Source organism: Fukomys damarensis, unplaced genomic scaffold (assembly GCF_012274545.1).
Source record: "Fukomys damarensis isolate Sample0158 unplaced genomic scaffold, DMR_v1.0_HiC HiC_scaffold_24, whole genome shotgun sequence".
Lineage (NCBI taxonomy): Eukaryota > Metazoa > Chordata > Mammalia > Rodentia > Bathyergidae > Fukomys > Fukomys damarensis.
In genome coordinates, this window is record NW_022900936.1 from 67,175,129 (window position 1) to 67,190,547 (window position 15,419).

The window sequence follows — 15,419 nt, forward strand, 5'->3', positions numbered from 1 at the left end:
TTTTTTGTACTGGGGATCAAACTCAGGTTGTTGCACTTGTGAGGCAGGCAGCGGCACCTCTGAGCTAAACTCCTGGCCCAGCTTTAATTCTCATACAAAAGATAAAAGAATAGTTGAAGTCAGTTATACTAGGCAAATAACTTTCCCTCTGAAAATAGTTAATGTACAGTTAAATAATTAATAACTTACTAGACTAAGTAGTTGTCAAGACAACCCAAAAGTATTTCTGAATTTAAGGTGGATTAAAAAAACAAAACCAAACCTCAAATCTTTAAAATGCCCCTCCATCCCCCAACCCTTTCTTTTTTTCCTTCTTTTCTTCTTTGGCAGGCCTGAAGATTGAACCCAGGGCCTTCATACTGAGATACATCCTCAGCCCTTTAAAATCTTTTTGAGACAAGGTCTTGCTAAGTTGCTCAGTTGTCCAGGCTGAGTTGCAACTTGCAATCCTCCTGCCTCTGCCTCCCAGAGTGCTGGGATTATAAGTGTGTGCCACCATACCCAGCTACTTTCCCAGCCCTCACCAGCTAGCTAAGAATCTCTCCAGGTACTCCTTACCTTCAGATTCTAGTTTCTCTGCATTGAGAGGGCTGGTCGGTGACCCAGTTGAGGACTTCCTGCCGCTGAGCCCTGAGATCATTGCCATAGAGGACAGTCTTCCAATGGCTCTCACAGCATTGCCCGTTTTCTGGAAAAAAGACACAGTTCGGACTCAGGGGCAACCCTGATTCCAGCAGGGCAGTGCTGAGGATACGGGGAGAAGAGACCAGCCTGAGAATAGCAGCTGCTCCCTGGACTGAGGGCTTCTTGGGTTGAGCAGTGCAGAGGTTGTGCCAGAGGAGAGATTCCGGCCTTGCTCTGCTCAGCACTATCGCGTGTCAGAAGATGTTCAGAGAGTGGAATGGGGCCTGGAACTGATGTGTGCTTTAATGTGACTAAACAAGGTCAACATGAGACAAAAACCCTTTTCATACTGTGCTTCAACTCCCATAAAAGGGATAGTTTATATAAAGCAACTGCAGGCTGAGACAGCTCCAAAGACTTATTGCTGACTGGGCCCAGCGGGGCTGTTTCTTGTAAAACAATGCCAGTGACAGGAGTTTAATTGGTCAAGAGAATCATTACTACAGATCCCATGGGTCCTGATTCGAAAGAAAAAAGTGCTGCGCTGACCTTGGCCAAGTCACTTAACCTCTCAGGCTTTAGCTTCCTTCTGTGTACAGGAGGGTCGGGCAAGATGATCTCCAATGTCCCACTTAATTCTGCTTATGATTCAGATACTTAGAGATTTTGAGAAATACTAGGGCTGGCTCCAGCACAAGTCGTGACTGTGTAGTGGAGTCCAGGGCGGTGTTTGTCCCTGTGTCCACTTAGGCTTCTAAAACTGGCACCAGAATAGGCAACTTGGGTGGGGAGGAGGGCAGAGTTGCTGAAAAGGATCAGAACCTGAGATGTAGTTTTTTTGTACTGTGAAAATTGTACCAAGTTCAGGATTTAGGTCAAGAATCTTCAATATGTACACTGTGTCTCTGTTTCTCATCTTTCAGTAAAGTTACCCTTTTTCTAGGGTCAATGGGAATGGCTAAGGAAGCTAAAACACATCCTAGTCTTTCTGCCCCATAGCATTTTATTTCAATATCCAGAAGCTATGAAGCCACAGACCAGCTGTCACCACATGCTGTCTGCCTGTTCCCTCTCACAGAGTAAGGACAGAGCTTCTTCATAGGCAGAAGCCTGCCTGTCACTCTCTGGACCTCAAGCTGTGCTGGCGAAGCCATTTCCTCTCAAACTAACTTAACACACTCAAAAATGCCAGTAAATTCTCACAGTTTTGACCACCTGGAAGCCTAGTAGTTGATGTGCGTGCCTAAGTGCATGTGTGGCTTAAGCAGTGACCTATTGTTGCAACCACACTTTTCTGTTGCTCCCTGCCCTGCTTATTGTAGATGGCTTCTGTACACTTTGGTCAGACATTCCAGCCTGCTGTGTCCTCTGGCCATTCACCCTTAACCCACAGCATTGATAGTGTGTGTAGGCATCCAGGGGAACTAGGTCACTTTGAACAGAACCCAGGAAGCCCAGATGGGGTGATGAGGAGGACATGTGAGAGATGACAACCGATCAGTATGACCAAGTGCAGGAGCCCCATGGCCCGAAGAGTGTACCCTTGCAGACAGCCCTTGTGGCAGCCTCACACAGGATTCTGGGACCAGCTGTCACTGGTGGCCTGGTAGATCTGCTTGGAGGGACCTCTGAGCCCAAGGACTCCCTAATTCCAGATGCCTGGATTAGGACTGAACAAGAATGTCTTCACTAGTGTGGTACAGAAAAAAAGATATCTTTTCTTGGATTTATTTTGTAACAAAATGCCAAACAAAATGATCAAACTGAGGCAAATAAAAGAGTTATAATATTTCAGAGGAGATAGCAAATACATTAACAAGCAAATAGATGCCACATGGGGAAATTTCTAGTAGGTGTAGATATTCAGCATGTAATTTCTTACACAGTGAGAAATGCAAGTGCTTAAAATTTAAGAAATAATCTACACCAGAATCCAATCTCTGGGAACTGATTTGTGAAAAAAACACTGGTAAGGAAGTCGTTAGAAGTAGAGAAGAAATATCTATGTCCTAGCTTTCCAGTCTCATGACTTTCAGCTGAAAACTGGATGTTGCTTTACTAAGACAGCTGACCAGAATGACCAAGTGCAGGAAGCCCAGCCCCAGCAATGAAAATAGCCAAATTTAAATTTTCTAACTTCTACCCTTGTTTTGAGAAAGGCTTTTACTCACGGGAGGGCAACTACCATGACTAAATTCCTGTGTCTCTGGTGAGTGGCATTTGCCAGGGCCCTCTTGAATGCAGTGCAGATGCTCAAGCCCTTGGAGAGCCTGCTAAAACGGCCAGCCATCCCATTTTGCCCAGGCCTGGAGGTTTTCCAGAATTAAAGTCTTTCAGTGTTAACACCCAGATGGTCCCTGGAAAACTGGAGGCAAGCTCATCATCACCCTAGTTACCAGCCAGCCATCAAGGTTTTGCCTATATGCCAACAGCCTGAAGACTGCAATTTCCCTGGATATTTCCCCAGATAATATCCAAGTGTGATGGCCAGGAATAGTCTGTGTTATATTGAGTCTAATGCTTTCTCCTCTGCTGTCCTTTGGTCCATAATGCTGGAGTCTTTGTAGTTCCCAGAAAATAAAGGTGGTTACCCATAGGCCTCTGATTCCTAGTCCTTTACTCTCAGTTTGCACGCAGAAGTCCCATTAATCCCACATGATTTATCTCACTGCTACTCTTCACCGACATGTCTTTGTGAAATTCTTTCAGTATGAATTTTAAATTGATCTTGTTTCAGAATAATGTTATTGTAAGGTCAGTAACATGATTAACCATCTGTATCTAGCCTAGTCTTGTTTGTTAGGATTTGTTCTGTTGTGGCCCCCTTTTTCCTAGGGGCTTTTATGGAAACCAGAACACCAGAACAGTTAAAAGTTTCCTTCTGGACTTAGTTGGGCCACTCGTGCCTACCTTGCCCTCCTTCCTACCTCAGCCCACTCACATACTGCATCCCGGTGAGTCCTCCTCTGCCCCACCAAACAGAACCTCGGACAGGGAAGTCCTCATTCCAAGGGTGCTAGGTTCTAAGAGTGGAATTTAAATGTGGAAAACATTTCCCTAAAGAAGCGACATAACACAGCAGGTCAGACACTGCTGAACTGTTACCAATGAAATTACACTTCTGGGATATCACATAGGGAATAGGATGGTGTTGACTACTTCTGTATCCAATTTTGTGAAACCTAACTGCTGATTTTGTGGAAAATCATTTCCAAATGCCTTCACCTATATTAAAAGATGTAGGGCTGGGCTTTAGCTTAGTGGTGAGCTAAAGCCTGTTAGCCTGTTAGCTAAAGCCAGTTAGCTTTAGCCTGCCTCACAAGCCCAAGGTCCTGAGTTTGATCCCCAGTACCAAAGAATAAAATATATATTAAAAAAGGTGGAACTAAGATTTCTTCTCCGAAGTCTTCCCTTTTTCTTTCCCAACCCTCTACCAGAAAACCCTATGGCTAGTAACACTATAAACAACAAGAAAAAAACTAAGTGATTAAGATATTAGCACCAACTATGATTTTCTGACTGTTCAGACTGCAGTAGTTCATTTGCCTTTTCCCCGTCTCCTTACCTTTTCTCTTCATCCTGCCTTGGGTCAGGCATCCTCCTGGCTTTGATCCACCTGCAGATGTTCTGAGGCGATAAAGCCACCCCTTAACACACAGCCTCATTCAAGCAGGATCCAGTTAGACTCGCTGCTTTGAGGACTGCCCCACCCCAACACCAGCTGCCCCATCTTTCCAGAATTAGTGCTTTGAGATCTGCAAGCAAGATCATTAATAAAACCAGCCTTTGATTTTTGTGGATCCTCCCCCTTTTTTTTCAGTACCCAGGATCAAATCCCCCCTTCTTTTTTGAAAGAGCATTTGCTACTCTGATTCTAAAGGAAGGCCTCAGAAGGTAAGCAGAATAGGTGCTCCAAATCACCTTGCACTTGAAGGGTCCAGGAGGTCTAGCCCACTGTTCACAGGGTTAGGAGTGTGTGTGAACCATGAATTGACTTCCTCCTCGGTGCTCTGGCTGCCACTGGCCAGGATGAAAATACCTCAAACCCTGTTCCCATAAGCACTAGTGCTTCTTTATGCTCTCTCTACCTCTGTGTGCAGTTGTCCTATGGAAGGAACTATGGTTTAGTCACCTCACATGGCAAACAGCCAGTGTTCCAGTGACTGCCTTTTTCTCCATATTGGCAGTCTCAATGCCCCTGGGTCTCCTGAATCTCCAGCTAAAATCTCTGCTCTTGCACAGCCCAGCATAACAGGTGGGTCCAGTCCTCCTCTGTCTTTTCCTCTGCCTGTGCTATTGTTCCTTCCTCTATGAGTTTGCTCTAGCTCATGTTCCATGCTTAATTTTCAACTCCTGCCCCCGGAGAAGTCATAACCACATCAACTCTGGGTACACCCAGCCCCTCTCCTGTCTCACTCACATATATGGTTATGGAGAGCTATACCGATAGTTTATAATTCCTGGTGTGCTGTATGTCCTTTTATGTCTATTTGCTTCAGTTCCCCATTGTGCTATACATTCCCTGAGGATGGAAACCATGTCCTTTCCAGGAGCCCAGGAATTTTGTAAAACAAATTGTGGTGATAAAACAACGAAGTAGATAATGATGGTGCTAAGTGCTCTATGGTTTTGGATAATCATTGGATAGTTTTTAGATAATAGTTTTATCCATCTTGTATCAAAGGCAGTTGTGTGTTGCTGTTAAGACTGTGTGCTTTGGAGCCAGCTTCTGGGTTTGAGTCCTGTCTTTTCCACTTTAGCTCTGTGATCCAAGTGACTTTACTAACCCCTCTTTACCTTGGTTTGTCTGTACCTGTCTTCTACTATTGAAAGATTTTTAGAAAAATTTCTTTTTTAAAATTTAAGATTGAAAGATTTAATATGTAGCAAGTATGCAGAATAGCCTCTGACTCATGGTTGCCCTGTACATATTAGCTACTGGTAGCATTTTGGAGTGTTCTTTTGTGACAGGCATTGTGCTAAAGAAAGATGATGACTGCCTCGTATAATTATCCACAAAGCTGTGATGCTGGTAGCATTATCCCCACTTGACAGATGAGAACACAAATCCACAGCAAAATTAAGTCACTTGCCTGAAAACAATAGCCTGTAACATCCAATTTTCCTAGAGAGTGGACCTGTGCTCCCCCTTTGGAGGAGGTGCTCCCTCCTTGATGACAAGTAAACGTATGACTGTCTTGTTGCCTGTCAAGAGGTCACATTCTCCAGGGTTGCCAAACAGACCTCAAAATGCTGTTGCTCCTCCCTCTCCTGAACACATGAGACATCTGGCTTGGTAGAAGTGAAGACTAGTGCACCAGGCTGCCCTTATTGGACCCTTACTGGAACTCTGGGACCAAGCTGAGTGTGTTTGGAGAGACAGCTGTGATTGAGAAACTGATATCCTCTTTGAAAAATACTGTACTCAGGACCTAGCTTAACACTGTATCTTAATCAGCTGCCCAAAATAGGCCTTGGACTATTTCAGCAACAAATTTTTATTTTCTTGGAGTAAAGCCATGGAAAGTTGAGAATTAGAGTGGCTTGAATAAAGCAGATATGATGAGCAGCACCCTAGCCCCACATTACCTGCCATTTTCTTCTTGCCATGTACTTCTTCATCCGGTCCTTGGATAGCTTCTTGGCCTCCATGTTCTTAGTATCTTTCATTAGCCATGGGTGCTGAAGACACTGGGTGCAGTTCAAGCGATTTCTGATGAAGGCAGACATTGAAAGATTTCTGAGCAGGAGAAGACTTCAGAGACTACTGGTCAGATCAGAAATGGGAAGTCATCTGTTCCCAGTCATACAGGGGAGACCCCAGGCTCCCTGCTCCCAGTCCATCCACCACAGTCACTGTACACCAATCTTTTTTGTCTCTGGTCTGGGTTACCCTGTCTAGACCCAGTATAGGTCAGAGTTTTGAAAGCTTAACCACCTGGAAAGCAACTAGAATCTCATGACCTGTTCTTGGGGTTCTGGAAGGGTAAGTGCTACAAGACTGTCAAGTCTGGGAAGGAAGAATGGCTGGCACCATGATCTAGGACAGGCTCATCTGCAGATGGCTCGGGGGCTGGGCCTATGAAGTCGTAATCCTTCTGCCTTCCCATCTGGAGGAAGGGAGATTGAAATGTCAGGACAAAACCGATTAGCATTACTGAACTCTTCAGGTGTGGCTGAGTATCAGGTTTTTCCTGTTACAGTTTAGAGTTACACCCTACATACAACCTTAGAACTGTGCTGAAATTCATTTAATTTTTCTTAAAAGCCCTAGAAATATTTCAGCGTTGTCATCTTAATTGTAACAGGACTAATAAAGCCCAAAGAACCAAATGCTAATATACATAGAAAAATTACTAAAAAGAAGTATAGCACAATGTAGTGATCTTTAGATTAAAGGGATCATGGATGCTTTAAATTTTCTTACAGTCTTCAAATTGTCTGTAATTTACATGTTTTGCCTATAGCAGAAAAAGGTTCTTAAATGTGCTGAAAGTAGAGACCTCTTGTTGAAGAGGTGTTGGGTAGAAGAGTTTGTGAGAACCTAGTGTTCTGATATACTCAATAAAGACCAGTCTTTGGCAAGTCCATTGTGTGAGCACAGAGGAACCTGACACTGACTATTATGGAGTTAATTTAAGGACAATGAGTAAATAAAATGTATACACAATATTCCATTTACCAACTCTTCAGTGAACAAAGCTTAGTTGACAAAAGCCATCCTTGAACCAGAGTTACTAGGACGAAGGTTTTCATCTTGGTGTGGGGTATCCCTCACCTTGGAAGGGAGTCTAGGCCCCCTACAACATCCCAATTCTTCTTGGGTTGTGTCCAGTTCTGATGCAAAGACTGACAGCAAAAGGCTAAAAGACCACACTGCCAAGAAGTATGGAATGTCACCTCCAGGGGAATTTGGCCCTGAGTTGGCTAAAATGGACTGAGAAATGGGTGGGTAACAGAAGATCCAGACAGAGCTATCTAAGAGACTCTACAACATGCTATGGCAGCAGCTGCACAATCTTGTCCCAAATAGCATTTCTCCCAAGGTTGATCAAGTGGCAGCCTCAAGAGGGCCCATAGACCAGACCAATGGGCAGAACCTAGGTTGTAAAGTCAATGTGAATGCTAAGCTGTATCTCTCTCCTTTTCTTCCTCTATACTACCTATTTCAACTTTGCCTTTCTTGGCAGGCCCACAACTGCTCCTATTGCCAAATGTGAGCTCTGGACCAAGGCCATGCTTCATCTGGCCACCTATTTTCTGTGTAAGAAGCTTCTAATAGGCAGGAAGTCTCACCTGACAGCCCCACAGTTCCCTGCCCCTGGGGACTTCTCTCTATGCATGAAGAATGAAGAGCCCTCTTACCTTCTCACTTTAATCCAGATTCTGCTAATGGGGATAGAGGGCACTGATCTCCACTATAGTTTCCTTCCCACCTCAGCCTCTGGCCTCTGACTCAAACCTCAGAGGGTTTCACTGTGCACTTGACTTTTTCTCTCTCAAAGCTTGGCCATCATGTGCCCAGACATACCCGTCTCCACCTGTGTTCTGGGTTAGAAGGAACTGGGCCAGATTATCTAAATAATTTAGATGTGAAAAATGCACCAAGCCAGGATAATCTGGGGTATGGTGAGGACTCTCAACAGGTCCTCAGCTGCCTGTGCCATCTGCTCAGCTGTTTTGAGAAGGCACATCCCTTTCGAGGCCTAAAGAGGGGCTGGAGTGTCAGCATGGAAAATAAAAGGAGTGACCATTACACACACAGACAAACTGCCCTCTCCCTGCAGCCCTCGCTCAGGGCTCGCCTTTCAAGTAGGGTTTCTGTACTTCTAAAGATGGAGATATGGTATCTGGCGGGAGCAGGGCTAGGGAACTTCTCCCCTCCCAACCATTCCTTGGGACAGGGGTGAGGAGGGAGTCCCACAGGCAGGGAAGCTCTGTCTCCCACACCAGCCCAGGTCTGGGGAAGCTGACAGCACTGAAATCTCAGCTAGTTACTTCATATCTTTCTTCAGCAAGTTGCTGATGAAATCCTTGGCATCCTCGGAGATTTCGTCAAAGGCCTCATCATCAAAGTCCCACGTGGCTGAAGTAACATTGGCTAAGGTCTCGTTGTCGTTGTCACCCATGAACGGAGAAAGCCCGCTGACCCTGGGGGAGAAGAGTGGGAGAGTAGGGGTAAGGGAGATGGTGGTGGGAAGAAAGGGTGTAGAGCCCCAGGTGAGTGCTAAGGTCAAAGATGAGGGTTTGAAGCTGCCCCCCAACTCATACGCAGTGCCTGCTTGCACCAGCCTTTCCTCCACCTGTGAAAGGAACAAGGGTGGTTTCCAGGGGCTTTTGTGGCCTCATCTCTTCTTGGTTGGTCAATGCATTTAAGGGGTGTCTCCAGCCTCTTGACACTGTCTGCTAGGCTGGGTGGCAAGAATGAAGTTGTTTCCAGACTAGGTCATCTCCTGTTCTTCCCAAGTCCCAGGTGGGCACCTGTCCCTCACAGAACCTTTGTGAGCCCCTTCCTCCTGAATTCCTGACCCTCTCCACAAGGGCTCTCTGGGACTGTGAACACAGCATACCCTTCTGTGCCCTCACTTTCGTCTCTCAAGCCTTTTAGCTCTAAGAGCACAGGGGTGGTTCAGCCTTATGAGCCTGTGCTGGCAGGAATGACTCATTTAGCAGCAACCCAAGCCATGCAAATTTGGGAGCGAGCGAATCTCAAAGCCAGATAGTATGGATTTAGGGCTCAGCGGCCGCTCTCTAACCTCTGTGTTCCTCCTCTTTGTACTATCAGTCCCCCCTCACAAGCTGACTGAGAGAACCCCTACCACAGTGTGCAACCTGCACAGCTGCCAGTTGCCCCGCCTCAGATGAACCCACACTGCCGCCACCTTGGAACTTTTGATACTGTTTCAAGAAGTGGCCTGACCTTTTGATTTTGCAAATTATGTAGCGGGTCCTGCCCTGACTCTGTCTGAACCCTACAATGCATCTAGGGCTCTCAGCAACCTCTCAGGTTAGGGTTTTATAAAAGTCCCTCCTCCCAAATCCTTATGAATCCTCCTTCATAGACAATAAGCTGGTAAGAGCTTCTGGGAGCTGTTTTGGCATTAGAGAGCCTTTGGCTTATGAAATACACTAGTCCTCGATCAAACACTGTATGTGGTAGAACAAAGCTTACCTGAAATATTAGGAGAAAGCTCATGATGGTAAAAACCCTCTGGTGAACACTTTTATAAACAGAAGAAAGCTTTTGCAAAGTGAGTTAGCTCACCCTAATCAACATATTTGGGTTTTTGAATAATAGGCTTTCTGTAGATGATTTTTCTTAACACAAGCCACTGATTGATGTTTTACAAAGGCAAAGAGGTAGTTGTTGTCCATCATAGCATGTGAGAGAATGGTGGGAATTTACTAGTCTGTAATTGTGTTCTATTCCTTTCTGGTCTCAGTTTCCCCCTTCAGTCACCAGGTAGACCAGGTTCCTAGGGCCTCCCAGCAGTCCACTGAGGCCTAACCAAGCCCCACCAGGAACCAGCCTGTCTCGGCTTGTCAGCACCTGCTTCTTGTCTTTGCATTTTCTGTTTGAAGCAATGAGTTCTGCAGCACTGCAAAAGATGGCAGGAAGGCAAACAGCCCTGCTATGGAATGCTGAAAGGTCCCCTTCTGCGAAGCTTCTTTCCTAATTAGGAGCTGTAATCCTGCAAAGATAGGCCCTAATCTCTGCACCACGGCCAGGACAGGGGGAACCTCCTGGCCTCTGGCCTGTGGCCCTCCTCGTGGCAGCTCAGCCATCTAAGACACCCTCCACCTGTCCTTCCTATCCTGGCTGGCTCCTTGCCTGCCCTGGCTCCCCCAGCATTTTCTGTACCAAAGAATGCGTCTCTAGATAAAATGCAGAACATCTGCACATACAGCGTGCTGAAAGAGTGTTCAAATTTTCAATAAGGCTGTTTCTAGGTGATAGGGTTTTCCTGGATTTTCTTTTAACTTTCTTATTTGGATTATATTGCAAATACTTGCAGTAAGGGATCATGTGTGTTTCTAAAATTTTGTTAGTACATGTTTGTAGTACATCATAAATACATTTACTGTAGGTAGTTGGCACATGTAAATGGCACATCCTATTTCTTTTTATGTCCCCCTTTCCTCTTCCCTCCCCTCTCCGTCTTAGTCCCCTTCCCATTTGCCAAAGGCCTTATCTCCTTATTTCCTATTGTCTCTCTCTTTTTTTTTTTTTTGGTACTGGGGATTGAACTCAGGCCCTTGCGCTTGCAAGGCAGGCCACTGAACTGCTGAGCTAAATCCCCGGCCCTGTCTCTTTTATTTTTAAAATCGACCAATTGACAAATATTTTATTACCAATAAGTCACAACTCTCCCCTTCCTAGTCATTATCTAGTTCTTAACCAACAGATTTATATGATTTTCACAAAATTGTAATCAGTCTTGGCAAGTTGTTGGATGTGTTACCTTTTCTTCACTTGACATCTTAAGTATATGTAGTCACAAAGGTCATTGCCACAGGACCGTGTAATTTCTCCTTTCCTCTTTTTTTGAGGGGGGCATCATCCAACCTAGACCTTGAGCAGGCCTGGCAAACCCCAGACCACGGAGCTCCAGCTCCAGCCCAAATTCCTTCATTCCCAACCTTCCTGCAATGAGACACCATCAGGGAGCCTGATGGGAGACCTTTTCTCTCCAGACAGAACAGCGCTATAAGGCAGAGAAGTGCCACTTGGGCTACACTTTCTCTGTTGTATTTCCTGGCAGCACGAGCAGCTGGCTAAAGGGAAACACATGTCTGTCAGTGGAGCTACTGAGTGCAGAGGAAGGGTTTCATCTTAACCCCCATTATAGCCTTCAGCTCCTCCAGTGAGAAATCTGAGAGGGTATGACAGGTCCCCAGGAAAAGCTCAGCATGGTTTTGTGTGGTGATCAGGAAGCAGCACCCACCCGGGCTTTAGTTGTGCCAACCACAGCCCAAGTGCCTGCAAAGCCAGGTGGAGGAACCTGGGTGGGACAAAACCTGGGAGTGGGATGTGGCTTGGTAAGGCCCTTGGCAGGGCAGTGATCAGCAAGCTCTTCTGGGCTCAGCACTGGAGAGGTCGGACAGTCCTGGGAGGTGAGGCAGGAGGCGCTGGGGCTTCTCAGGCTGACGGGGGACAAGACAAGAGCTCCCCTGCCTCCTCAATGCACACCTCTCCTCCCTCTGTTAGGGAGCAGCCCCTCACTCTGACCATGGTGGGGGCTCTACACATGAGCTAAAAAGCAGGAAGGATGCGTTGCCAAGCCAGCCAGGAAGACAGGAAAAATGGAACATTAATTACTTCTTCCTTTGGGGGAGAGGGAAAGGAATGGCAGAGTAGGGTGAGAGGAGGGGTGTGGAGGATTGTAGCTCTCACCAAGGCAGCAAGGGAACACCAAGTGCTCAGAAAACAGGGAGAGGAGGTGGTGGAGGGGAAGAAATCTCAGAAGAGGAGGCGGGGTTGTAGCTTCTCCTACATGGAAGAGGGGCCCAGAGCTCTCCTGTACTTTCTCTGCCAGAAACCAAGGGGACCTTGCTAACTTCGGAAGGCCTCTGAGATCCATGAAGGGGAATCTCCTTCCAGGACCAGTTGTGAGAACCAGGCTGGGAGGGAGCAGGGACAGGAACGAGGGGCTCAGCAGACACATGCTGAACAGCAGCTGCCTTACCACTGGCCCCCACTCAAGAAGGTGGGGCCACCTCTCACCTCAGAAAGGAGATCAGAGTTTTCTCTATATGCAGGTGAAGTGGCCCCAACAGGGACTGCCAGACAGACAGCCTGGATCCACAGTGAGGCAGAAGTAGGGCACAAGATCCTGGGAGGGTGCTGGAGAGCCACGTCTAGCTGCTTTCAGCAGGGGACCCAGAGCTCTGCATGGCAGGGCTAAGGGAAACCATCTGGTCGGCTCCAACTTTATTTTCAGCACCATGTACTCTGCTGAGAGGCCAGGCTCAGGAGGGAGCTCCCAGATCTTTCAGCGCTGAGGTAGCAGCCTGGAAGGAAGGAAGAGTCCCAGGCAGAGGCCCACAGTGGGGGCAGGGTCTGCAGGGGGCCAAGCCTGGATGGAGCTGGTGCCTGTCACTACTTCTTGTTCTGCCTGATGTCCATGCCAAGCTACCTTCAGGCTGGGGACCTTATGCAACACCATAATCCTCATCTCCAAAGCTCCTCCCTATTTCTCGGTCTTAGCTTTGAAAGTAACGTTGCCAAGGGCATAGCATAGCACCCCAAATACCATGTTTCTCTGCCTAAAATAATCTTCCTTTTAGAACAAAGTGCTTTAATGACCAGCAATTTTAGTTCTAGATCATATGTCTGACAGAAATGCATAGATGTGTTCACAAGAACACGAGGACGCAATGCTTGTAGTGCCCCAGACTGGAAATGACTTGAGCTCATCAATGTAAAGGGGCTAAATAGACTGGATTATACGTTCACAGCAGCATGGAGAATGAGCCACCTCCAGCTGCATAAATTCACACATGAATTCATCTCCTGACAACCAGCAAAAGAAGCCACACTTCTTTCTGGTGATTTCATTTACACAAAGCTCGAGGATAGGCAGCACTAACCTGCTGCCACAGACACGAGGATGACCACTGTCTCTGGGGGATGGTCACTGGGAGGGGTACTGGCTCTGATCTGGGGGTAGGGCACAGGGGTGTGTTTGCCCTGAAATTTTGCTATGCAGTCTAGTCACTGTGGTCATGGTTGAGAGCGCAGTTCTCCTGCTTTGCCTGGGGCTGTCCCCATTTTAGTGGTCAAAGTCCGGTGTCCCAGGAAACTGTCAGTCCTGGGAAAACTGGGAGGCTTGGTCACCTGCCCAGACTGTGATCCCCATGCCATCAAACCCCTGTCATGACCCACTTTTAAGTTTGTTCAGGGAGAGGTACCCACAGGGACTGAGCCAAGACACAGGGCAGTGGGGTCTGAGCAGAGCGAGCTGACCAGGACAGCTTCTGCAGAGTCAGGTTATTTCCCAGGGCTCAGAGATTGGTATGAGCACTGGCCAGGCCCAGGGCAGCTGCATCCTGACCTTCCTGGGTGCAGCTGACTGTACTCATCAGCGCCCCCTCCTGGAGGGTACAGGTATGGGGTGAAGCAAGGAAATGCAAGCCTGGCCTGCAGTTTCTTCTCTGCCCTCTGGGATCTGGGGAAGACTGCAGTGAGGGATGACCCTGGGCAAGGAAGAACGTGGGGAAGAGAAGCCATGGTACAGGTTCAGCTAAGGAGGGAGGCTGTCCTCACAGACCATAGTGAGATTAAAATTCCTGCATGTTTGAGAAGGCCCCACTGACCAGTTGCCCCACTCCTGCCAAAGCTTTCCTAACATTGGTTCCTAAACCCAAGGGGCAGCAGAATCCTGAGAGCCTTTCGAGGTTGAAGACCCCAGAGGTCTACAAAACTACTCTTTGAGATCCTTCTGCTTTCTTTCCATTAGTTTTGACAATCTAAGTGTTTTTGAAGAGATGCTACATATCTGCATCTTTGGGGATGCCATCCCATAGCTGTGTGTTGCCCCCAAGTTCAGAGTCTGCCTCTGGGCCTAACAGCTGCCTGTATCTTGAAGCTTCAGGACTTAACCAGTGAACCCTGAGGGTCCCTGGAGCAGTGCCAGGAGGCACGACCAGGGATCTCTTGGAAGTATGGAACCTCAGGTTCAGCAGACCTCAGCCCAAACCTGCACGTGCACCTAGGTGACTGGTGGGTGTTGAAGGCTGCTGGCTTCTCCATCACTGTTCATTTAAATGACTTTCTGCTGGGGATTTGGCTCAGTGGTTCTGCCGCCTGCCTCATAAGTACAAAGACCCAAGTTCGATCCCCAGTACCAAAAAAAAAAAAAGGGGGGGGGAAGAAACATAAAATTCTCTTCAATTATAAATATATGCATTGCTTTCTTGTCTGCTGGTCCCACCGAAGGCTGGGCCCTCAAAAGTGCCCATCAATCAGTGCACACAATGGAGTCAGATGAGGCTTGATTAGTGCCCACCCCATGTAGATGGGGTGCTGTCCTCACAACACAATACAGACTCCCAGAGACATGTGCCTGGCCTCCCTCCCTCCTTCATGGAGGATGAGGGTGCCAACTGCATTTCCCCTCCTGACCAAAGGCTGCCAGCCCTGGGGACCAGAGACCCAGCATGTTGTGCTACTTCATGTTGCTACTGAAGCGGGTACAGACCACTGGGAATCCAGGAGCAGGTGGGCTGGTAGGGACAGGGATGACAGCTGTCACCCTTCTGCTGTATGTTGGGCTCCCCATCATGACCTGGACCCTCTCCCAATATCACGGCAGCCTGGGATCCTGCTGTGGGGCTCTTGGTCCCCTCCCCAAGTGCTGCAGGACTCACAGGATATAGCAGATGACCCCGATGCTCCACATGTCCGTGGCGTAGCCGATTGGTTCATAGTTGATCACTTCAGGAGCCACAAACTCTGGGGTGCCAAAGAGGACCTTCAGAGACCCCGCGTTCTCTGAAACCAGGATGGAGAGGGGGTCCATCAACAGCAGGTCATGGGGCCAGCTTGGGGTAAGCACCTGTCCTTGTCTGTACGAGGGCTCCAACCCAGAAGGGACACAAAGGCTCAGCTTGTGGGTACCCTCATGGATAGTGCCACAGACACACCTGGCCTCATTGACAAGGGTGTCAACCCACCAGTGAAGCCAGCCAACAGTACTCACCTCAGGGAGGGGAAGAGGCCATCAAGGGACCTGCCCGAGTGGGTCCTTTCTGTGTCTGTGTTCCCTGTGGCTTAGTTCCCCAAGGAAGGGATT

General features: G+C 47.6%; 1 protein-coding gene across 4 annotated transcripts in view; it reads right to left on the reverse strand.

Annotated features, from left to right (window-relative positions):
• Mylk (myosin light chain kinase) overlaps nt 1–15,419 on the reverse strand; it is a 224,230-nt gene that overhangs the window by 6,255 nt on the left and 202,556 nt on the right. For all 4 annotated transcript variants that reach the window (XM_010618082.3, XM_010618079.3, XM_010618089.3 and 1 more), the window contains 4 exons: nt 14,995–15,118; nt 8,623–8,775; nt 6,214–6,337; nt 559–688 (listed from right to left, as the gene is read on the reverse strand). In XM_010618082.3, coding sequence (XP_010616384.1) covers nt 559–688; nt 6,214–6,337; nt 8,623–8,775; nt 14,995–15,118 — 531 coding nt within the window. The remainder of the gene's footprint in view (nt 1–558; nt 689–6,213; nt 6,338–8,622; nt 8,776–14,994; nt 15,119–15,419) is intronic.